This window comes from Pygocentrus nattereri, chromosome 5 (assembly GCF_015220715.1).
Source record: "Pygocentrus nattereri isolate fPygNat1 chromosome 5, fPygNat1.pri, whole genome shotgun sequence".
Classification (NCBI taxonomy): Eukaryota; Metazoa; Chordata; class Actinopteri; order Characiformes; family Serrasalmidae; genus Pygocentrus; species Pygocentrus nattereri.
The window spans coordinates 43,191,693-43,217,460 of NC_051215.1; the positions used below are offsets into that span (position 1 = coordinate 43,191,693).

Genomic DNA, 25,768 nt, shown 5'->3' on the forward strand with positions numbered 1-25,768 from the left:
ACAAGTGGATCACTCAAAGCACATTTGGAGGTGGTAAGAGACAGATTTTTACCTTTTACAAGTGCAAAAGGAATGTGTTTTTGTTGTTCGTATACAATTATGACAGCAGAAACGCGTCTGCCAAAAGTTGATGAGCAGGTGAGAGGATAAACAAGGAAATGAAAGACAAAGGGTATACAAGGTTAAAAATATCCAAAAACTAAGAGCTTTCTTGCACTCTGGGCCAATGACAGTGCCCAAGCTTGTCAACTTGTCATGTAAAGGGAAAAAAGCAAACAAAAGTAAAACAGAAACTGTGTACGTGTTAATGTGCCTTTTTGGATTTCATCTGGACACACTGGGGACTGGAGATTTTAGTGAAAAGTGTAAGTGTGATCTGGCCAAACTTTATCCAGATTTTATCTGGACACAGAACATCACTTAATGCAAGGTGTAAACAAGCTCAAAGTGACTCAGATGTGATATGTGTGAAAACATTGTATCTGTGGCACATTAAAAACGAGAAAAATCACGTCAGCCATGTGAACGTAGTTTTAGTGTCCAGATCTACATTCATGGTCAAAGTGGTACAGCTGGGGTTTTGTCCAGCAGATGGTGCTATAGCACTAAAGTTATTAATTGCTTGCATTTATAACTTATAGGTTGAACACAAACCAAACCAAAAAAACAAAGAACATACACATGCTTTGTGCTAAAAATAATTTTGCACATGAATACACAAGACTCATTTTACTCATTTCATCTCTGTTTTAACAATGATCTTAAAATACTGGGCATGTAGACCAGCTTTAAGCTTCTACACATTAACAATTTCCCTTCTGATAATTTTGTGTTTTGGTGCCATCCAGAAAGGCTGCCAAATCATTGCAGATTAATAAAATCTTTATGATCCATTTAAAATCCATTCAAATGAAAAGAAAAAACAGCAAAAAACATAGTATTTGTATAAATGAATAAAATGAACCTGGATGTACATGTCCTCTCCCGCACAGTTGGCTGTGGTGTTCAGGAGGCTTTGAGTGAGGTGGAACCAGAAATCTTCATCCCCACCTATCTCCTCAGCCTGCTTTAATAAAGCAAGGGCTTGACCATGCTGCTGCTCCTGACTGGCCAGAACAGCCAACAAGTGGTAACTTCTAGCAAATGACATCTTTTCTCCAAGTCCCTGGAAGTACACAGGCACATATAGCATTAGTACAATGATAAGCCATAACATTTAACCACCTTCTTGTTTTTACACACATTGGCCGTTTGATCAGCTTCACTTAACATAAAGATGCACTTTGTAGTTCTACAATTACGGACTGTAGTCCATCTGTTAGCCCCCTTGCACCTTGTTCTTCAATGGTTATAACCTCCCATAGGACCTCCACAGAGCAGGTATTATTTGGGTGGTGGGTCATTCTCAGCACTGCAGTGACACTGACATGGCGGTGGTAAGTTAATGTGTGTTTCACAGGTACAAGTGTACCAGACACAGCAGTGTTGCTGGAGTTTTTAAACAATGCATCCACTCCTTGTTAAATCTATTAGACACGCCTACCTTGTTGGTCCACACTGTAGATGTAAAGGCAGAGACAGTAGCTCTGATCACAGGATGCTGTTGGCTGGATATTTTTGGTTGGTGGACTATTCTCAGTCCAGCAGTGACACAGCTGTTTAAAAACTCCAGCAGCACTGCTGTGTCTGATCCACTTGTACCAATGCAACACACACTAACAAGCCACCACCACGTCAGTGTCACTGGAGTGCTGAGAATGACCCACTACCCAAAAAATACCTGCTCTGTGGTGATCCTGGGGATCCTGACCATTGAAGAACAGGGTGAAAGAGGGCTAACAGTGTATGCAAGGAAACATATGGATGGCAGTCTGTAATTGTAGAGCTACAAAGTGCTCCTAAAAGGTACATGAAGCTGATAAAATGGACAATGTGTGTAGTAACAAGGTGGTTCTGATGTTATGGCGAACTGGTGTATGACATGGATGAATCACTGATACAGATGAACCTGACTACCAGCTGACTCTGTGCACTTCTGGATAAAACTCAGGACATGTGTGCACAGCACTTTCTTCCCTGATGCTTAATTATAACTCTTACTAGCCAACAGAACTCTGCATGAACACTTGTGAGTGTCCTCTCTCACCTTGGCCACCAGGTGAGCCTCAGCCAGCAGGCTCCTGGCAGACTGGTACAGGCCCATACTGAGACACAGAGCAGCCTTGTCCAGCCACAGCTCCTGCACAGTGCACCAGCCCAACCTCTTCCTGGACACACTATCTACAGCTGCAGTGCTCCCACTGTGAGGAGGCAGCAGCTGAAGAGTGGAGACAAGTTAGCTACTGTATTGCTTTGATTTACACAGGAATGTCACAGAGAGTAGGAAGCAGCAGGGGAGGCTGATAATTCCAATTCACCAATGCCCTTTTCAATAATGTGTGTAGCAACAAACTAACCTCATCTGTCTTGATTTTACTCTCTGATTCATATCCATTTCTTTCTCTCTGGAGAGCAATTGCATTTCGACACCTAAGATCAAATAAAAGGTATTATGCATCAACATTTATTGATCTGTAACATGCAGTGAATCCACATTAACCTAAACAATCAAGTTCAATAATGCAATTTTCAGTTTATCATGTTGAGCTATTCTGCACACAGCTTGCATGCTCACCAACAGCTAAGCTCAGTATTTGAAGGACATGTTTATGTTTCACAAAAGCCAACACATAGGACTGCCTATTTTGATACTGTTTATTTTCTACTGCACATCTCAGTTCCCTTTTTATTCTAAAACCCGCTGTCATACTCCAATGAAGGTGAATGCCAGGACTGTTACTAAGTTGTCCCTGTAGATTTTAACAATATGATCTACTACATTCCAATACTGTAAACATGACTTACACCATCTGCTCATCTTCAGGAACACAAGCAAAGCTCAGTAATGATTCTCTGAATGGTGATGAAGACTCAAGTCCCAGGTCGCAACAGGTCTTCACTATCCTGAAATACATGAAAAGCTCTAAGGTAACCCACTCCAGGCTTTGAACAGTGGTAAACACACATACTATGGGGAGGAACAGAGATACAAGTGTATGTGAATCTAGAGCAAAAGTGAAAGCAAGACGTTCACTCATCTTTTACATTTACGGCATTTGGCTGACGCTCTTATCCAGAGCGACTTACAATTTGATCATTTTACATAGGAAGGCCAAGGTGGTGTTAGGAGTCTTGCCCAAGGACTCTTATTGGTATAGTGTAGGGTGTTTGCTCAGGTGGGGATTGAACCCCAGTCTACAGCGTAGAAGGCAGAGGTGTTACCCACTACACTATCCCAGCCACTAAATCTTTTCACAATCACAATTCATGATATTAACACAATATTGTATGAAGAAAAAAAACACTTCATGTTTAAGATACTAAATGTACATACAGTCACATGCCAAAATTTGGGCAATCCTGGTCAAATGACATGTTCTAAAGGAAAATAAATACAGAGAAGATGCATCTGCACAGTTTTACATACAACTCTGTCTTCTGAATTTTAATATATTAGGCAAAAAATTAACTATAAAATGTAGCCTGTGCAAACATGGATCCATTTAATATTCCATTTTTTAATATTAAACTTAAATACACGAAAACTGTGCACTAAAATTAGCAGAAAATGGCATATTTAAGAGCGCCCCCTGTAAAGAATGTGTTAACTTATTTTCACTTAGAAAATCAATTAAAAAATGAATTTGAACCAGAGTATTTAACATTTTGAAAGAAACAATGTGATATAGTAAGTCAGAACTCTTATTTAAAAAAAAAAACACTCTGGTAGCACTTGCTATGGTAGTCTTTATTAATTTCTGGAATTAATTCTTTCTAATTTTAAAATGTCAAAACTTCTGAAGTATGATATGCCACCAAAATGACCACCAATAGTCTTCCATAGGCCACAGAAAAAGAGAGCGAAATTATTTATACTTGTGCTATTATTTATATTTGATCAACTTTCTAACAAGTATTATTTCCATCTTATAGAATCACTTGATAAAAAAGATATTAAAAGCACACCTAATTTACTGTTCAGTTTGAATTTTGAATTTTTAAAGAGTTTCCATAAGACATTGCTTTAGGTATAAGAACATAGGTAACTGAAAGTGGTATTGTCAGAACGCCCTACGTCAATCTAATAGTTAAACAACAATTTTATGCTAAAGATTTTTCAGTAAATATAATACATTTTCATTGATGCACAATAAATGAGAACACACAGAACTTGAAACTGGATACAGCTCTATGCCCTGTGGAAGCCATTTAAGTAATAGAACGCGAGCGTTATCGTGAGATAACATCACGGCTGTGATTTGTTCGCTGTAGATCATCACAGCCGTGATGTTATACGTGATAACATACAACCTCCAGTGTTTTATTGCGTTTATATAACACTTAAATAAATAAAGTAAGAAATAAATAAATTGGGACGTAAATGTTGCATTTAATATTTTTTAACGTAAGCAATTTCTTCCACCAAATCGCAGCTCCTCTATAATCAGTTTGTTGCCACATCAGAGTAACAAACTGCCAGCAGTTTGCTCTCCAGCTCCTTACACTAAGTTCTGAAACTGTCTTTACCACTGAGCAGCTTTTCAGTCGGCAGTTGTGACAGAAGAACACCTAAACAACCTGGAATTAGCCGGAAATGAACCCAATACCATTCGCCAAATGCGTCTCATATTTAGAGTTGGACTGAGTGATAACACTGCTGCTATATAAGGCTTAGCTTTGTTTTGTCAATTTTTGTACAACCACAATTCCAATGAAGTTGAGATATTGTGTAAAACATAAATAAAAACATAATACACAAATAATTTGCAAATCCTTTTCAACCTATATTCAACTGAATACACTACAAAGATGAGATATTTAATGCTCAAACGGATAAACTTTTTGTTTTTTTTGCAAATATTCACTCATTTTGAATTTGATGCCTGCAAAACGTTCCAAAGAAGTTGGGACAGGGGCATGTTTACCACTGTGTTACATCACCTTTCCTTTTAAGAACACTCAATAAAGTTTGGGAACTGAGGACACTAATTGTTGAAGCTTTGTAGGTGGAATTCTTCCCCATTATTGCTTGATGTACAACTTGTTCAACAGTCCGGGGTCTCCGTTGTCATATTTTGCTTCACAATGCGCCACACATTTTCAATGGGAGACAGGTCTGGACTGCAGGCAGGTCAGTCTAGTACCCACACTCTTTTACTACAAAGCCACGCTGTTGTAACACATGCAGAATGTGGCTTGGCATTGTCTTGCTGAAATAAGCAGGAACATACCTGAAAAAGACGTTGCTTGGATGGCAGCATATGTTGCTCCAAAACCTGTATGTAACTTTCAATATTAATGGTGCCTTCACAGATGTGCAAGTTACCCATGCCATGGGCACTAACACACCCCCCTTCCATCAGAGATGCTGGCTTTTAAACTTTGCGCTGATAACAATCCAGACAGTCCTTTTCCTCTTTGGCCCGGAGGACACGACGTGCATGATTTCCAAAAACAATTTGAAATGTGGACTCACAGGACACTTTTCCACTTTGCATCAGTCCATCTCAGATGAGCTCGGGCCCAGAGAAGCCGGCGGCGTTTCTGGGTGTTGTTGATATATGGCTTTCGCTTTGCATGGCTGAGTTTTAACTTGCACTTGTAGATGGAGCAACGAACTGTGTTCACTGACAGTGGTTTTATGAAGCCCATGTGGGAATATCCGTTACAGAATGATGTCGGTTTTTAATGCAGTGCCGCCTGAGGGGTCGATGGTCACGGGCAATCTTGTACTTGTAGAGGTTTCTCCAGATTCCCTGAATCTTTCGATGATATTATGAACTGTAGATGATGAAATCCCTAAATTCCTTGCAATTGCATGTTGAGAAACATTGTTCTTAAACTGTTGGACTATTTGCTCATGCAGTTGTTCACAAAGTGGTGAACCTCGCCCCGTCCCTGATTGTGAATGACTAAGCCTTTCAGGGATGCTCCCTTTATACCCAATCCTGACACTCACCTGTTTCCAATTAACCTGTTCACCTGTGGAATGTTCCAAACAGGTGTTTTTTGAGCATTCCTCAACTTTCCCAGTCTTTTGTTGCCCCTGTCCCAACTTCTTTGGAACGTGTTGCAGGTCTCAAATTCAAAATGAGTGAATATTTGCAAAAAACAATAAAGTTTATCCATTTGAACATTAAATATCTTGTCTTTGTAGTGTATTCAATTGAATATAGGTTGAAAAGGATTTGCAAATCATTGTATTCTGTTTTTATTTATGTTTTACACAACGTCCCAACTTAATTGGAATTGGGTTTGTATAAAAATAATGTCTGTAAAGCATTTTACAACCCATTTTGTTTGGTGAATGGTATTTCTGGTTAATTCCAGGTTGTTTAGGTTTTCTTCTGTCACAGCTGGCGACTGTAAGGCTGCTCAGCAGTAATGACAGTTTCGGACTTTAGTGTAGTCTCATTTTCATAGTCTGATAAATCGGCTATCGGTCAAATGTGATCTTAAAAATATTCATTTTCTGTTTGTGCACAAAGTAAGAAGTAAACACATTCAAATGAATGAGTGTCTCTTACAGCTGTCAAAGTCATTGCTTAGCAACAGCGTCTTAGCAGAGTGATGCAGTGTTTGTGAAAAACCTGTGATGTTGTGGCGAAATAACAGCATGGTTAAAACGCATCTCAACCAATCAGCTTGCGTGGCCGGAACAAACTGGTGTATAATTGGGAGTAATTTTATACGTACTGTATCTTATTTTAGAAGGGCACATTTTAAAAAAACACCACACTGCAATCATTTTATAAAACACTGTCATCTCTGTGCTACACTTTGTCCACTCACACTTGAGGTATCTGCTAAGGTTGCTCTACTCAATAACAAAAATGAGCAGATCATTGATAAACTACAGGTAACTGTCCTAGCTAGCACAGTGTAGCATTTAGCAGTTACTGTAGTTAATTTGGTGGTTTAACATTTAATAAGTGTCAATAAGTTGACAATTATTAATTATATGATTAATTATTCGGTTACTAATTTTACAATGCTTTAATTTTGGTGCTAACTTACAAAAGTTCTGTATTAAGTGGTAGCGAATAGTAAGTATTAAAAACATAAAAACTGAATAAGCATATGCAGAGACTGATGTTTCATTGACTGAAATTAAAGTAACACAAGAGGAAGACATTTCTCCCAAAACCAAGAGGAAGATAAAGTGAAATGTTTGAAGGACACTGAGTCAAGGCCCAGTCCATGTGTTCAAAGTTTAGAGGCACTGATGCGAAATTCGAACTAGAATGACTCAAACTAAATGATAATATTCATAGGACTACAGCATACATCTATATCTGCTGTCTAGAGCTGGCAAAACCAGATCTCTGTACCTGAGTCGGTACAGGTCGGAGTGACTCTTGCTGAGAGAGAGGTCATGAGCAATGACCTCAGCCAAGTGCAGAGGAACCAGGGTAAGTGGGGTCAGAGATATAGACTCCAGCTCTTTCACTAGGACATCCAGATAGAATAGAGTTCGGCTCTGTAAGCAGACAAAGACATAGGCAAGGCATTTATACACAAGTATTCAATCATGGGCAGTTCATTACTCAGAACTTAAAACAACAAAACATTTTTTGCTACTTTTGAAAATGCACATAAAAAACCTGGAAGTAAAAGCTAGAAATTCCCATGCATGTCTAAATTTCGTAAAAGAAGTTATTATGCCTGCATGAGATGGAAAAGATGGATTATTGATAAAAGTGAAATGCGAAAACCAGTAATGGAAAAAGATTTTTTGACATAGCAGGAAGAAAAGTCACTTGTTTGGCGCTACGTTCTGTCTGAACTATTTGTTTCAGTGGCATTCACAGGTTGGGTGATGGTTTTGTGAGAGTTGCCTGCTCTGCTGTGCCCAGCATCTCTGAACTGTTGGAGTACAGCTGACAGAAGACTATCAAAAATAAGCTTTGGCTCAGTCAGCTTAGGTGCATCATATCACAACAAATGACATGCAGGAAATCACAGCAAAGAATAGTAAAATTGAAATATACATTCTGAATCCACATGTTACAACTTGTCCTTGTCCTTGTTTTGGAGTTGCTATTTTGCATGTTGAACATCCCTATGCTGCATGTTGGGTCTCTCAGGACCTTTCTTATTTATTTATTCCTAAACCCATAACAAAAACATATGGTAGGAAGCGAAACTCATAGCTAGATGGCAGCACTGCCATTTATTTATAAAACAGCAGGCAGAGACTGAGATTACAATCTGTAAATTTATACAGAGCGATAGATTTATGAATAAAGTTCTGTTCATCTGTATATTTTGTTTGGTGTAATCCATTGTATTTAAAATATGTTGAATTACATTCTTCCATAAACATGCTAATTCTGATTGATTCATGTGTCAGGAGATCATGGTCATTTTCCTGTGGGGCAATTCAACTTCATCACATTCAGTTCAGCAAAATGGATTGAGAATGTACCTGTCCTTGTCTCTCAGCAAAGTAAAACTGCTTCCACTTTCATGCTGACTAAACATAAAGGTCAGTATTCCCACTTCATCCACAAGTAAGAAAACTGAATCTCAGAGATCACGGTAGGGATCGATGCAAGGTTTTTCTACTATACTGGTTCTTTGATTATATGTGTCAGGGAACAGAGTAAAAGACTGGGACAAACTAATGACTGACAGCATGGAGAGCATCACCTCTTAGTGAAGACCACTGACCTGCACCCTGATGCTGTGCGTGTTGATGGAGTAAGGGCCACTGTCATGTCTGAAAGCATGGCGGACCTCCTCAGGACATTCAAAGTGAGCCCACTCCTCTGGGCTGGAAGGCAGGAAGATGTCTGAAACTGAGCCTCTGAGCCTTTTCTCAACAAGAGGGGACTGGACAGGTTGGAGAGAGAGGGGCATTTTCCAAGATTAATATTGATGTGTATAGAAGCAAGGATTAAAATGTTATAATGTATAAATTTGTGTTTGCTTATTTAATGGTGACTTTTGTGTACTTCATAGTAAACAAAGGCCCATGCATAAATTCTCTTAATTCTGTTTGGGGAGTAACTTAAAATAACTTTCAACAGTTTTTAAAAGCATGCATTCTATAGGTAAGCACCAAACCTCTTTTGACTTTTTCCCTTTCTCCTTTTCTTTCTCTTTTTCCTTGTCTTTTTTGGTGCTGGCTGCTGACGTAGGTGGAGCAATGACAGCAGGATTCTTCCGCTCCTCTTTAATGACTTCCTGTGCTGATTCCATTGACACCTGTATTAAAGGCACATATGGAGGAGGTAAATTCACTTAAGTGGAGCAAAGTGAAAGCTATTGTAATTTAACAAAGCAAACCATGCTGTTTTCATTGACTTAATGTCTTTAATTGGTTCACTATGCTAGCAGCAATACAAATATTTAACATTATAGTATAGTATCATAAGATTATTAGTGCAGTCTGTAAGTAACTCAACCCAATGGGCATGGTGGATTTTAAAGGGCTTATATCTCACCACTTTTTGGTATGTTATTTCTTTCTCTTTGCAATTATATTGTTTGTGTGTTTTGGTTGTACCAAAAACAGTCATGCTTCATTTTTACATAACCACTTTCTAATGTCTCTTTTACCCCTAAGCATTAATCAGGCTGTTTTTCCATGATTGGGCCCTTTAAATGAAACAATGACTATCAGGTTACTTTTCCATTTCTCAGCACCATGTATCCCAACTTGGCTGGTCTGAAGTTTATTCAGGACCATTCCATCAGCTTCTCAAGCCCTTGCATCTGCAGGCCACCTGCAGCCAACCTGAGATTGACTAAGTTGTGTCTGTCAGGTCATCTATGAATTCGCTGATGGGTGGTTGGCATTGGGCAGATTTTGTCTCTGGCCCTCTACATTGTGGTTCAGCCAACATTTTGCAAAATTCTTCCCCAGGGAGAACACGATCGTTGAGACTGTGCACCCTGAGATCCTCCCAACCTCGATTTCGTTCCAGCCTGATGTAACTACTCCATAGAAGACTCAGCCTGACATTGCTACAATAGTCAGCTAGGAGAGCTCCAATTCTGCTTGGGACGTGTTGTTTAACAAGTGTGAACTGCAGTGTCTTGTGCGGTACAGAACCATGTACATTCACTAAGCCAAGCCACAGCACTGACAGGTTAGCCTTGTTCTCCCTGGCCTCTCTGATAAGATTTGCGACCACTCCTGCATGTTCTGAATATTCTGAGATGCTTGTAATGCCACCTATTTGAACTGATGTGCTGATAAAACTGTTCATTAAGAAGCAGCTACAGAGACGGCTGAAGATGACACTGAAGATATTCAAACACCTTTAGAAACTCTTTACTGATCCAGAATCTTGCCCCTTCTCCAGAATACTTGCAGGATCTCCCACAGGCACACAAGAAGTTTTGAACAGTTCTTCCAAACCTTGTTTCAGGTGGTTAGGTCTTTGAGCAGAACCTGCTTTTGCTTTCTGGGTGGGCTTTGATGTATCAAACTGCATGTTTAGTTCAGGGTGGTTTATTGTGGTGCTGCACTCTCGCAACTCCTGCTTTCTTGCTGGATTCCTGTATGTTGGCTTCAGGAAGTGGTCTATCTCCTTTTGTAAGCACACCAGCCTGCCTTTTTGCCCTAACAGCTCTTTGTAAACTTGTAAGGGTTGGCTATGACTGTAACCTGCTTATGGGCTCTTTCACGGTGATGCCTCCAATGCCACTCCGTTCAATGTAGCACAATGATTGTCTTCCTCAGGATGCACGTCAGCTTGGTCAGGCCTCCTCTGCTTGCTTTTACTGGCACCTTAGGTTCTTCAGCGCTTGTCTGATACTCTGGACATTTACCTCCCTTTGATTCTTCAAGTAAATGTCCCTTGCTCTGCTCCAAATCATTAGGAAGCAAGGTTACAGTGATTGCTGTCACAACTTGGAAGTTTTCTGTCAAAATTTCCCGCTACGATTGCATAGCAAATCTGCTCTACATCATTGTCTAACTGGTTCCACAGTGATGCTATGTTAATTGCTGGCCACTTTATCCTTTTTCTCTTGGACTTAATGACAAGGTGAAATATTTGTAGCACTTATGGTTCCGCACACTGTGGGGTGACTCCTGGACTAGCTAGTCCTGCATGTCACCAGAATTTTGCTACCTGTGTGTTGTGCCACTCATGTATTCACCAAATGCTTCGTCTTAGATAGATCTGTCTTTAAGCCCCACCCATTCTTACAGATCTTGCCACATATACCCTGCTTGCTCATTGCTGTTCGGGTATTTCATTGTCATACACCCTCTTCCAGGCAACCTTTTAAAACTTTCAGACTTTTCCAAAAAGTTTCCTAACTTTATCCTGGCCAGTGTGAATAGCAAAGAGACTTTTAAGGAAATATGCATTCACAGTAGAGGTGGGAGCAAAAATATCATATTATGATACACTATACTTCCAAAAGTATTCACTCGTCAGCATTCACACGCATATGAACTTGAGTGACATCCTATTCTTAATCCAAAGGGTTCAATATGATGTCAGCCCACCCTTTACAACTATAACAGCTTCAACTCTTCTGGGAAGGCTTTCCACAAGGTTTAGGAATGTGTTTAGGGGAATTTTTGACCATTCTCCCAGAAGCGCATTTGTGAGGTCAGACACTGATGTTGGACGAGAAGGCCTGGCTTGCAGTCTCCACTCTAATTCATCCCAAAGGTGCTCTATCGGGTTGAGGTCAGGACTCACAGTTAAAGTTCTTCCACACCAAACTGACTCAGCCATGTCTTTATGGACCTGCTTTGTGCACTGTTGTGCAGTCATGCTGGAACAGGAGGGGTCGTCCCCAAACTGTTCGCACAAAGTTAGGAGCATGAAATGTCCAAAAATCTCTTGGTCTGCTGAAGCATTAAGAATTCCTTTCAGTGGATCTGAGGGGCCGAGCCCAACTCCTGAAAAACAACCCCACACCATAATCCCCCCTCCACCAAACTTTATACTTGGCACAATGTAGTCAGACAAGTACTGTTCTCCTGGCAACCCCCAAACCCGTGTTGCCGCCGGATATCAGAGAATCGGGGCTGAATATATTACAAGCACATGCAGACACCAGTGTTTGCCGTGATAAAATATCATCAAGTAAGTTAAGAGTTTACTGTGCACCTTTCTCGCTTTGCTAGAGAAAACTATCACTTGTTACTATGCCGTTTATCAGCGTTGAAAGTCAGCTAACGTTAGCATAAAACTAGCATGTATTAGCTTGCTAGCTGGCTATAATTTACCTGCCGTATGAACGTATCTGTAACGTTGATATAATTCATGTTTTGTAATTTTCATGTATGAGCCCTAATAACTACTTGCATGTCATTTTCATGTTGTAGGTGAGGGCTTTGACAGTGCTAAGGACAGTTCTACCAGTTCCACTCACGCTACTTGCAGTTGCCCACGGAGAAACAACCCCTTTCACTGTAGCAGAAAAGCTCACGTTAAGGATATCAGTTGAGAGGAGGGAAGAATGCCACAGAGCAGTAAGCAATTTTTTTCTTAAAGGATTGCATCCCTTTTCTACAGCTGAATCTACCTGGTTTAGGTGGGATATGCAGGATAGATAATTTGTTTTTATCCCTCTATGGCAGACCTATAACAGTGGTTACAATAATGTGTTTGTACTTTGTGAATACATTTTTCTCTGTGTTTTTCTTGAATCAAAGAGATGACAAAAGCATTTGATATCAGCCCCCATCCAGAGATATGCCGTCAAACACATTAATATCTGCCTGGTATACAGTAGGAAACACACACATTTTCTAAGCCACTTCTCCCTCAGGGTCGTGGGGGGCTGTTGGAGCCTATCCTAGTGGTCATTGGGTGGAAGGCAGGCTATACCCTGGATAGGTCACCAGTCCATCACAGGGCAGACATACACAATCATACACACACACTCACACCTAGGGGCAAATGTAGCATGTCCAATTGGCCTAAATGCATGTCTCTGGACTGTGGGAGGAAACCCGGAGAACCCGGCAGAAACCCACGCAGACACGGGGAGAACATGCACTAGTAAACAAAAGCACATGAAAAAGTGCAAAACCAAATTATTAACCAAATGTACCTTTTACCTAAACATTGAATGATCAAACAACAAAATTGAAACTAAATGAAAAAAATATGAATAGGCCATGCAGCACAGTGCCAGACTCACTGCTTTCAGTCAAACTGCCAAATGCTTTGTGCATGCCTTTATACCCTATGGGCAATAAAAAATAACATCAGTTATCACTGTACCAGGCTAAGCAGTGAAGATCAAATGAGAAGAATTTACTGTACGCCATATGCAAGAGTAGCAAACACCATATAAGTACTGTAAACAAACAACACGCTTTGATGACAGCAGCTATTCCTTTGTGGAAAACCACTTTCGCACTCAAGCTCAGAAATCACTGCAGTGCAATGACCTGTAAACCTTACTAAAGAAACTGGAAAATCTTAAAGTAGGGTGCGTAAAATGTGGAATGCTGAATAAAAAGAGTTTTATAGAATCACTCCTCAGTTACTTATGGATTGCACTGTACATCATGAACACAAAAAAGAAAAGCTGATACTCCTTAGAGTCTTGTGTCTTCACCTGCCAGATCTGCAACACAGAGGAATACGCCAGGAGCATGTACTGCTGGTGCAGGGGGGATACTCTGGACTCCATGAAAGCCAGCAGCGTGTGTGCTCTCACTAGGCCATCTAAACGCCACACTTCCCTCAGCTCAGATAGATAGCTGACTGGAATCACCCCTTCTGGCCGCCCAGAGGTCTCTTAACAGGAATAAATATGTTATTAGAGACAAGTAAGAGACAGAGCAGATACGAAACTGAGAATGTCCAAATGAATTTCTGAATTACCAACAAAGAATGCTCTGTAAAGAGGATTAAGGTATTACACTGCAAGAATCCATAAATCTAGTTACTTAAACTGCTTCAGCAAGCTTCAATTTGTCTCTCTGCACACCAACTCAGCTATATTCCAGGCCACCAAAACATCCACAACATGAGTACTTTCACAGCATTTTTCACATCTTCATGTATATTAGCCTGTATTATCTCAATAAATAGATTAGCTAGGTTACCGGGGCTCTGGCTTGTGTTAGGGGTGGCAGTGAGGAGAATGTCTATGGCACTCTGAATCTGCAGCTGTGCATCTACCACAGGAAAATTACTATAGTACAGCCACTCCCCAAATTCCAGCAGGAAATCCACCTTCTGCCACTGACTACTGGCACTCTAGAAAGACACAACACAGTGTAAACATCACATGCTTGTACAATGTTAATAATAAATCATATACAGCTCAACGTGAGGGTACCACAGTCTACACCTTTTTCAGTTAATTGTATGCAGTACACATGAATGTCCAGTAGGTGTCATTACATAAATGCACATGTTGCAATGCAAATGTGAATTTTCTAAACCATGGCCAAGCCACGATTTCAAATGAAGATCTTTGCATCACAAGGCTACATTTAAGATTTGGATATAGGTTCAAACGATAGCTGTATGTTACATATGATTATATTTTCTATCGCTAGAACTGGAACAGTATATTTCCTAGTATGCCAAAGTTAAGTTGCAAAAACAGACCATTTTGAATGTTTAGTTCATTAATTTTATCAGTCCTATTAGTCTTACCAGCGCTACCAGTGCCATCACCCTTACAGGTACAGTAACAAAAATAGCTTAACTAAAAATATGTAATGTGTGCAATATAATCAATCCTTTATATGCAGTACTCTGTGTGCAATATAGTGTAAATATTTTTTTGCTTTTCTATTTGTTATGTTTATATTGTTAATTGTAAAAATCCATGTGCCATATAATTAATACCTCTTGTGCACTACTCCATATGCAATATGTAAAAAATATTCTTATAGCAAACAGATTTTTATAGATTTTTGTATAATGTTTTATTTTGTTAATTTTGCGAAGGAGAAGTTGATTTTTTTTTATCTTGCTGTAGCACTGTGGGACTAATAAAGGATTTGTTAAGGGACAGTGTGGAGGTGGAACCAAGCGCAGAACTGAAAGCCAGTGAAAAAAAAGGAGATTTACAGGGGCAATGGAGTGTGTATATGACATTGTTAGTGGGATATCCCAGAGCCAGGTTCAAACCACCACTGTACCTATCGGCGGTGCATGGAGTTACTGCTGCGCCACCAGGACGCATAGGTAACCCCGGTTGAAGCCCTTCAAGGAAGGGAAAGTAAAAAGGTGGGAACTGGCATGCTCAAAAGGCTGAGTTAGAAAGGTGAAATAAAAGATAATTAGAGCACAAAAGACACTTTCACCGTAATAATGACGGTAAGGCAGACTTTATGCTTCCCTTCACTTGTTTGCTCTCAGAGCAAACACCTTTTGTATGGCTTGGATTTTTTTTTGTGAGTAATTTGGGGCAATTACTCTTTTTTTTGTTTTTTGGGGCAATTTCTTTACTCAGCCCTCTTTTTCTCTCTTTTTGGTTTTGGGGCAGATTTGTTTCTTTTCTTTTCTTTTATTTCCAAAGACTAAGTACCATACTGGTCACCCCTCCACAAAGGTTTGCCGCAGCTTTAAATAGGGGAGCCTGCAGGTATACAGAGTGAGCCTGATTAGTCCATAGCTCCTTGCAGAGGTCACCCTCTGCTGGCAACAGGTGGTGCAGGCTGGGGCCCTTGCTGCCATCACCCTCTGCTGGCAGCAGGCGGGGCCAGTTGGGAGCCTTGCTGCTGTCGCCCTCTGCTGGCAGCAGGCAGGGCCAGCTGGACCCTTACAGGATTATCTTATGTTAATTCTAAATAAACTGAGATTGCAAAATGCTCATGTAAAAATGAATTATAATTGGCACATACGCCTGTGTAAACATCATTACTGGACCAATATTTTACATCTCCATTTCTATCATTTCTCATTTTTTGACATAATTGCAAAACAACAGGTGCCTTTACACTGTGGTCAAATTTTGTGCTGAACAGTCAAATAGAAATGGCCGAGTATTACATGGAATGAAATCTCTTCACATTAAGTTAGACTGAAAGCTAAGAATGTTTTTTTTTCCTTCTACTGTACAGAGATAGAAGGTTTTTGTCTGACAGTGACGACTTGATGGTATTTTCTGTGCACCTTTAGGGTACTGATGGCATTCTGGTAGCACGCCAACTGTTGCTGTGTATCTTTGGCACAGAGAGCCACACGATGCCACATCAGAGCACAGGCCTGCTCTCCCTCTTCTTTAAACCTCTGCATATCCAGCACAATACTCTCCCCCAGCTTAGCCTTCGCCAGCACCCGCTGCTTATAAAGGAGTCTGTGCGCACACACACATACACACAAACACACACACACACACATACACACACACACACACACACACACACCATATATAGAACAATCATGCAAGTAAAGGTAGACATTAGCAGAATATCATGGAGACACAAACACAGCGCTGTCTGGCTTGACATCTCTGTTTGTCCCTATTTTCTGTTGTTTATCAACAATATGTCCCTGCAAGCATTAAGCACATTCCTATACCTACTGTACACATATGTTAATAAACGTTTTACAAAAATGTCCCTTTGACTTGTATTTGCCCTGGTCATATGGACTCACAGTCTCTGTGGGCTGTGTGGCATCTCCATGATGGCCCGGTCCAGGATCTTCAGGCCGCTCTTCCAGCTACCACTGTCAGTATAGATATGAAATAGTACATTGTACATAGCTGCCCTCACTGCCAGGTCATCTTCAGCCTTATCTATAGAAAAATAGAAAGAGAGAGAGAGAGAGAAGTAGTGAAGGAAAAAGTCAATGTGTGTTTGAGGTTACAGCTCACAAATTCACAATTTATCATGATTGAAAACTGCCTTATTACTTCTGCCCCATTTATTTTCAGAACTCACAAAATAATGCATACTTTGCAGCAGCCCCCCACCCCCAAACCGGGGGTCATGCCTGTCCACCAACATTAACACTCAGCAGCCTCAGGTGTCATTTGAATACCGCAGGCAGAGCAGGGCTGAGAGCAGACGAGTGAGTATGAATAGACAGGAGAGCAAGAGCGGCAGGCAGAGGAAGGTGGGGGGAAGGGCAGAAACACGGGAAGAGGGGGGTCGAAAGGAAAGAACAAATGTTTGCCTGTCACCCTGGTCGGTGTGAGGCACTTCAGAGCATGCCTGACTGTTTCCCCTGTTCCGCACTGCTTGCTAAGTCTTTCAGCTCCTCCCCCAGCTTTTGTTGATGTGGCCACATGACGTAGTACTTCCTGCTTAAAGCCGCATGGTCCTTCCTCTCTTTCATGTCAGCATTGGTGGTTCAGTGGTAGAATTCTCGCCTGCCACGCGGGAGGCCCGGGTTCGATTCCCGGCCAATGCAGTCAAACTTTTGTTGTCTGTGCCATTACACAGGAGACACTGCCCATGTATTATGAAAATTGTTTAAGACGTTTAATATTTAACTTTACTTTAAAAAAAAGAAGGAAAGCAAGAAACTGGCTTTCTCTGAAGAATGCGACCACGACACACTGTGGTGACTGCTTTCAGTCTCTTTTCCACATGAATGGATGACATATATACTTCTACTCACTGTCAGTGTCCAGCGCTGAGGTCAAAGGCTCTGTTTGTGTTTCCTTCTCACGTTTTTCCTGTTCAGAGTAAAAGTATCTTTTATACTGCCCTTTACATTATTGTTATACTAATGCACAATGCAACAGCATCTGAAGGCTCAGTTACAAACTATTAATCTTGGGCAACAGGAAGTGGGTACTAGGAAAACCAACACGAAAATGCTAACTCTTTAGAGTTTAGCAATTTCAATTCAGCAAAAATCTATATAATCATTTATATAATACAATAATTTAATAGTGCAAAATCTATATAATCATTCTGATCTGTTGCACATTATTACGCAAGATGCTCTAGCATATAATTATTGTATAAATAAATAGGGAGTTTAGCAACTTTTAAGCTAAGGGAAAAGGTAAGATGGCATTGCTCTTACAGTGCCTGTTCGAGGGTAGGTGTTGGTCAGGGCCTTCACGATGTGCTCCAGTGGTTCTTTGAGCTGCCTTCTCTGCTCAGGACTGGTTAGAAGAGGAAGGCAGGCATTCCAGTAGTGCTTGGCTGCAGTCCCACACAGAGACCAGCTACCTGCCTGTTCAGCAAAGCTACAAACATAGCACAACACAGTGGAGGATTTAACTGAATGTTAATGAACAGAGTAAACCACAAGAACAGCATTAAGAAAAGGCCAAGATAATCGACTGTGCACTGACAACTTATTAAATACTACTGAAGTTGTTTTTTTCTGGTGCAAACTTTAATTCAGTTCAGTCAAGGTTTATTGTCATTATACATGTACACTGTATAACAAAACGTTAGAACAGCTACAATGTGATGCTGTTTCTCCCAATGCCCCAAACATAGCTATAAAAATACAGTCATATGCGAAATTTAGATGACCCTGGTTACAAAAAATTTGTTTTGTTGATTTTATAAGTGTTTTTTTTTAAATAAGTACACATCTCTTACAGAGAACACACTTCTGTATATTGTAATGCACAATTAAAAATAATTTACTGTATGTTAAGAGATTAAACGATTACTGGTTTAACAGTAAACCGTGGTAAATTAATGATGGTAAGTAGTACCGTTTTAACTTGAAAGTATCATTAAAACCGCGGTCGATTACCACTGTGTGAAAAACTCGCTGTACAGAGTCAAAAAAAGGCAGAATCGTTATTACATTGTGTGTGTGTGTGTGTGTGTGTGTGTGTGTAGAGGGAAAGGGGGAGGAGGAGGGGAAGCTGGGAGAACATGGCGGAATGTAGTGACAGAGATTCTGAGATATTTCTGCCCTCTAAGAAGACCAAGTCTGACGTTTGGTCATATTTTGGGTTTTATAATAATGTTAATTGAAGATAAACACCCTGTCTGCAGAACATGCCGAAAGAAAATATCGGCGATAGGGGGCAACACATCAAACCTTACGAGTCATCTTCGCGACCACCACCCGCTACTTGAAAGTTAACTTTAACGTAGCAGTCTGTGGGGACTTCGAAGTAGAAAAAAATGTCATGGTTTGTGTGGTTTAACCTATGCTTATGGTTCGTTAATAATATAAAATTAAGTTTTTAGCTTCAAAAAAACAAACAACCAAAAAATAACAATCGGCGAATCAACTGTGAATTGAAAGAAGGCAAGAACTGAGAAAAAAGCAAGCTGCCCTTAACTTGCCACAGAAGGCTCTGATCCATGATGAGGTGACCCGATGGGGATCTATGCATAAGATGATTAAGCGTTTCCTTGACCAACAATAACCAATCTGTGCAACACTGGCTGGGGAAAGAGGAATATGGCATTTAATGCCAAAGGAAACTGACATTAGTGTCATGGAGCAACTGTGCCAGCTCCTTGACCATCTGAGCAAGTTCACAGATGCACTTGCCTCAGAAACAAGAGTGACACTGTCAACCATCAAGCCTGTCCTGTACCACATTACCCGTGAAGTTCTAGTGGAAAAGGATGAAGAGACATCCCTGACCAAGGAGATGAGAATGATAATGAGAGAAGACCTTAACAACAGATGCACAGAGAAGGCAAAGACAGTCATACAAATGGCTTGTTTCATCAACCCCCACTTCAAAACAAGCTTTTTGGATGTGCCTAAGGCTGTAACAGTTGACTGCTGTGTCCAGGAGGCCTTGAAGCTGCTCAGGAAAGAAGAACCACAAAGCATCTTTACTACCAGCACCTCCACTACCAGCACTTCCACAGTGGCACCAGAAAGGAAAGTCCTGGCTGGGTTGCTGAGGAAAAATGACCTCAAAAAGGCAGCAGAAAAGCAAAGAGGATCCAGTTACGGACAACCCAGAAAACAGGGTGAAAGAAGAGGTCAGGGTCTACCTGTCTCTGCCATCCATTCCAGCAGAAGAGGATCCATTAGTATGGTAGAGGGGCCATGCATCAGAGCTGGCTCATTTTGCCAGGGTTGCCAGGAAGCTTTTGTGCATCCCAGCAACCAGTGTGCCATCAGAGAGATTGTTCAGCGCGAGTGGGCACATAGTCTCTCCTCAGAGATCAGTACTCAAACCGAACAAAGTTAATATGCGGACATTTTTGCATTTCAATCTCAAGTGAGGGAAGATGCATACATGCATGGTTGTGTTAGACCAGCAGCAATTTATTTCTTTATGAAGAAGAGACTGGACATACAGTCAGTGGTGTTCATTTGGTCGAGTTTTGTAGCAAATTGTTCTTACATGCATACATGTTGTGTTTAGAATGGTTATGTTGCTTTTATGTGTACATTTGATTTATGTAAGGTTTTGTTCATTTAAACCTCCAGTAAGGACAATTTTCTGCACAAAAAGTGTTACCTCAATGTTATTGCACTATTGTAGAGTTTTTTTGTTTAAAGAGTATTACAAGTATTTTAAGTAATACAAAATACTTCAAATGTACTGACTATATATTTTTAATGTTTATGCAAACAAAAAGTGCATATTGCTGCCAATTCTACTTGTGTTAATATAAAAGTTGGTGAAACGAGTTAAAGTTTGTGTATCAGTATTTATTTATTTATTTATTTTACTTTAACACATTTGAACAATATCACAATAATACCAATAATCGTGATCATTTTGGTCATGATAATCGTGATATGAAATTTTAATATCATTTCTACTGTATGTAACATAATGGGAAAAATAAAACATAAAACATGCAACACTAAATCTGCAGAAAATGCCATATCTAAGTTTGTTCCCTGTGGAAAATGTGCGAATGTGTTCAAACTTTTGCATGCAACTGTATTTGGCAGTATAAAGATACATATTACTCCTAGTATAAGGATTGAGAAGGATTTAGCAGACAGACCTGATGCTAGACTGAAGCATGCCCAGCGCTGCTGTATAGCTTGCAGAATTGCCAACGGACTTGTGGAGCATACTCAGTCCTCTTAAACATGCAGAGCTGCTCAACATCTCCTTCACTGTTCTCACACTGTACCTTCACACATATAAAGTCACTTTAGTTTACAAATCAATTACATTACTCAAAATCAGTGTTTTAACTAAAAACATTTTTAAATAGCTGGTGTATTAACATAATAACTCGCTAACTGGCTCTCTGTGACTTGGATAATCTATACAATTTAAATACTGCTGTAACACAAACACTACAAATACACAAACTATGCCATGCTGTCACATTTAAAGGAGTATCATTTCATGGCCACTAGGGGGCAGTGTTTCTATGCTGGCCTGCAATATTTCTTTCCTGCATATAAACCTTTAGACAACTGCTGAGCTTCATACAATCAAATTCTTTTGCATATCCAGGCTTCTGGTAAAAGCACTTACAGGCTGCATGCTGTAACCTTTGCCTTATGAATGGCAGTTTTCTCCAGTTGCAGTGCATTCTGTGTGCAGGTCATAAGCAGGTCATGATCTTGGCTCTGGTGGGCAAAGTGAGCAAGCTGAAACCACACATACAGCTCCACCACTGGATCAGACCACTTACAGTCAGATGCCATTTGTGCCAGCTGAGAGACAAAGAGAGAAAAAAAAAGAGTTAGTGAGAAATCACAGATATAAAACTACAAGCTGAATGGCTACAGTGAGGACAGCCACAGCTCTCTTACCGTTCCAAGGCTGGGTACGGTGAACTCCATTAGTCTGGGATTAGTATTACACAGCAGCATCTCCACTCCAACCAGCACACGGGACATGGCTGCCACAGCCTCATTTTTACTCTAGGGTTGCCACACAGACAATTACTATCTGACCTTACTGAATTAATTTTTTTATGTTTATGTTTGTCTCAGCATATTTTGTTTTCACAGTCTATCCATACTGAGCCCTTATGCCAAGTGACGTATGTGCTAGTCTTTCTTTGTCAATATTGACAAACATTAGCAATATTCATGCAGCACTACAAATGATGCTCAGTAAAGCAGACTGATCTACTGTAACTTTAAGATGTTGTTGTCAAATGAATTCCAAACCCTGGAACTATATACATAATTTAATAATTCAGTTGGTGTGTCTCATTTAAGAGGTGGGATAAATAGGTCAGATAATTAGTTAATTATGCAAGTTCAATTTAAACCATTCTCAGTCTGACTGATAAAAAAAAGCGCTCAGTACATAATTTAAGAGGTTTATATATATATATATATATATATATATATATATATAGAAACTGAGCAAAGACTGTATACTGTAACTGAACAAAGCTATGCATGCACCTAAACATCAACTTTATTAATGAAACTGCAATATTTTGTCTCTTTCAGTTCAATTAACAAAGAAAATGCATCATCATGAGGACAAGTACCAAATGTCAAACACAATATATCACTGCTGTATGACGAAAACCTTTTATCTCCATTTTTCACATTTTTCAATTTTTGGCATGATTTGAAAATACCAGTTGGACTTTATATTGTCTGTATTTCATGTTGAATGGACTAAATAAACTGACCCAAAACGACTTGGAAAAACATCTGGTTCCATTGACTTACATTAAAAGTAAAGCAAGTTTTTTGCTTCTGTAAAGTTACCATTTTGGAGATACAAGGTTTTCTTCCGACAACAACGATATACAAAGAAAAAACAAAAACACACACACCTCATCATCAGTGTCGAGTTTCTGTCCAATCTGCTGCTGCAGCAGGCGTTTGGTTTTCACCCATGTGCTGATGAGCTGTTTCCTTACCATGATGGGCACCGTCTCTTCATTCCCATTGCACAGCCGCAGAGCATAGTCGCACATCTACAACACACACAAGATATCAGTATCCATCTATCCATCCAACCATCCATCCGTCCATCCATCCATCCATCCATTTGTTGAAAAATAGATCCCTAAATACATCACCCTTCTCATTTATTTTATCCATCCATCACTTTAGAATTGCCTGCACACAGCCATTCATCCATCTTTCCCTCCCTTTGTCTTGGCTGTGTGGCAGTATCGGCAGACCCACCGAGAGTCTCCAATCTTTCAGACTCACTGCCTCTTATTCTCACAGCATCAACTTGCAAATTTTTCAGCACATAATTTAAAAGGTTTCTCTAAATCCACATGGAATGATACACAATTATGTCTATTAAAGCAGAAATGGAAAGGGATAAATGCAATAAAGTAGTTGCTGATGCATTAAACTGTGAAATTGCAAGGGGTGTTTGCACATGTAATTTCACTGGAATGCTGCTAGAGTGTTTGAATGTGTAATTTCATTGGGGAAGTGCATCTTCCTTGTTATGCATCTTCTGGGAGCTGAGGTAGGCATCACCCCACCTGGAGATCTGCCTCCAGCCTTTCACAAACCCAGTTAATTAAGATCTAATTAGGTCCAGCTTATTAACGTCCTGATGAGAATCTAATTAATGTAATGCTAATTAATTTGATGTTTTGTATGGGTTCTGAGTAACATCTGCTAAGCTGAATTCAGTATTAAAACAGTGAGCAAGGAACAAAGTCCTGCGTAAGGCTAAGCACCATATTCCTGTCCCATACACCTGAGCAGGTACAACTCCCCTGTTTTACAGTGCATGCATTACAGCACACCTCAGCTGAGGTGCACTGGTGTGCTTTAATCCAGTCTGGGAGAACCTGAACTCAGACAGATGGCTGATGAAGGCAGGACCTAAAGGGCCTATGATCTATTCAGAGCACACAAAGTTTTGCACTGGGCATTCCTCCAGGCACACTGTTATCTCCAACAACTCCAAAGTTAGTGTTTGCTCTGAATGAAAGAACAATGACACCAGACTTTGCAGCTCAGCTTGGCAAGGTACACAGCTTGAGGAGAACTTGATTGCATTTTTATCTACATAGTTAAAAGGAAATTCCTTTGATTTACAAGAAAAAAATCAGCATAATTAAGTCATTAGGATATAAACAAAATTAACATGAAATGCACCATTCTAGAGATCTAATCAAGTCAGAATTGTTCACAACTTTGGTAACTGGAGCCAGGCATCTGAAAAATGTGTGATACCTCACAGAAAAGTTTAAACTTTTTACATTAAATAAACACAAAGAAGCTGCCCAAGGCCTGATGCAGCCTTTCATTATAGATGAGATAGATAAGATTTTGCCCTAAATCTTAATAGTGTCAAAACAAAATGTATCTTTTAGATTCATCATTATTTTGCCATTATCAATATTACATATTAGTATGTGTAGGTACACTTATCAGTTTGGATAGTAAATAAAAAGGCTATATTTTAGTTCTGACATCATGACCACTGGTTCCCATTGCCACCATTGTAATAAACTTTAAACTAATTTAACATCAAACCACTCTCAGTGACTCCGTTCACATCTTAATGACCGAATTACGCATACATTTTGGAAATAAAATCAGTGGTTCACATTTAAGAGAAAGACAGGTATTAGTAAATCAGGTGACTACTGTCATGATATTATCTTGAAGATCTTTCACCAACTAGTGGTTCAACTTAGTGGTGGGAAATTCCCTGGTATTTAAATCTCTTCTAGCTATTTTGTTAAACCCATTGGTGATTAAGTTAAATGCTGATACACTTACAAGAGAAAGTGGTCATTTTGCTCCTTCACCATGCCAAGTCTAGGATCAGTACACCATCACTAGCAGAGCAGTCCCAACAGTTAAGCACCATTCTGGTTCTCTCTTTTTTCTCTTGCACCACTAGGCAACCAGTCACATCATAGTTATGATGTCATTACAGTGTTACAGCAGTCTGGAGTTGTGACTTGGCACGAAGGATAAAGACGTTATGACAGCAACGTAGGCAGCTGATAGTTCAAGGACGATTTCACAGCTTGACAGAGATGGCCATCTTCACAGCTCTTTCAAACCAACAGTCATCTCCGTTCAAAGCGTGCACATTGTTGTCCATAAATAGTATGCCTTGACCTCCTTCGAGGACTACAATACACAATTCAGTGACCTGTATGACTGAAAGCCTTTATAAGCAAGTGAAGGGGAGTTCTACTGACGCACGTAATAGAGGTGGAGGGGAAAATCAATTCTTAGATGCATTGCAATGTGGACCTGGACGATTCTGAATCAATTCACAAATGTCAAAAATCGGTTTTTACATTTTTAAAATTTTCATTGTTAATGTAATATTGACGGAACGCAAAAGGCGGAACTTGTAAGTGTGAAAGTGCAGCGCCTGGACACTGTGGCAACACATAACAAAGACACAAATAGAAGAGCGAGAAATCTGACCAGCACATTCTGCATTAAAAGCTAGGTTAGGTCAGAAGTCAACAACCCAAATGTTAAGAAGAGCCATTTTGTTCTTTCAACAAAAAAAATCAAACCAACCATTTGAGCCTAAACATTTAATGTCCAATATGTCTCAGTATGTGCTAATGTCCTAGTATAGGCTAAAAAATATAAACAAAATGCAGACTTAGTTTGCTCTGCTTTAAGCTTTAGCTACAGCTACTTTCCTCCCACAGGGAACTTTTCCTCAAAAGTAGATTAGTTTTTTGTAAAATGTCTCTCAATGTTCGACTTTTACAAGGCTGAAGTCACTTCTCATTCGCCAGCTTTCTGTTCAAATTTTTCTAAAATCTAATTAATGCTAATTAATTTGATGTTTTGTATGGGTTCTGAGTAACATCTGCTAAGCTGAATTCAGTATTAAAACACTGAGCAAGGAACAAAGACCTGCGTAAGGCTAAGCACCATATTCCTGTCCCATACACCTGAGCAGGTACAACTCCCCTGTTTTA

At 39.9% G+C, this 25,768-nt stretch overlaps 1 protein-coding gene and 1 non-coding gene across 4 annotated transcripts in view; one reads left to right on the forward strand and one right to left on the reverse strand.

Annotated features, from left to right (window-relative positions):
• Positions 1 to 25,768, reverse strand: part of LOC108426857 (cilia- and flagella-associated protein 46) — a 70,820-nt gene that overhangs the window by 25,700 nt on the left and 19,352 nt on the right. For all 3 annotated transcript variants that reach the window (XM_037538275.1, XM_037538276.1, XM_017696659.2), the window contains exons 20-36: positions 22,664 to 22,807; positions 21,675 to 21,785; positions 21,394 to 21,575; positions 20,909 to 21,040; positions 18,033 to 18,198; positions 17,619 to 17,676; positions 16,650 to 16,791; positions 16,164 to 16,347; positions 14,138 to 14,291; positions 13,645 to 13,826; positions 9,169 to 9,309; positions 8,773 to 8,934; positions 7,431 to 7,579; positions 2,905 to 3,003; positions 2,457 to 2,529; positions 2,147 to 2,317; positions 965 to 1,165 (exon numbers count right to left, since the gene is read on the reverse strand). In XM_037538275.1, the coding sequence (XP_037394172.1) occupies positions 965 to 1,165; positions 2,147 to 2,317; positions 2,457 to 2,529; positions 2,905 to 3,003; positions 7,431 to 7,579; positions 8,773 to 8,934; positions 9,169 to 9,309; positions 13,645 to 13,826; positions 14,138 to 14,291; positions 16,164 to 16,347; positions 16,650 to 16,791; positions 17,619 to 17,676; positions 18,033 to 18,198; positions 20,909 to 21,040; positions 21,394 to 21,575; positions 21,675 to 21,785; positions 22,664 to 22,807 (2,451 nt within the window). The remainder of the gene's footprint in view (positions 1 to 964; positions 1,166 to 2,146; positions 2,318 to 2,456; positions 2,530 to 2,904; positions 3,004 to 7,430; positions 7,580 to 8,772; positions 8,935 to 9,168; positions 9,310 to 13,644; positions 13,827 to 14,137; positions 14,292 to 16,163; positions 16,348 to 16,649; positions 16,792 to 17,618; positions 17,677 to 18,032; positions 18,199 to 20,908; positions 21,041 to 21,393; positions 21,576 to 21,674; positions 21,786 to 22,663; positions 22,808 to 25,768) is intronic.
• On the forward strand, positions 17,338 to 17,408 carry trnag-gcc. Its single transcript has one exon. It is a non-coding gene; the product is annotated as a tRNA-Gly (tRNA).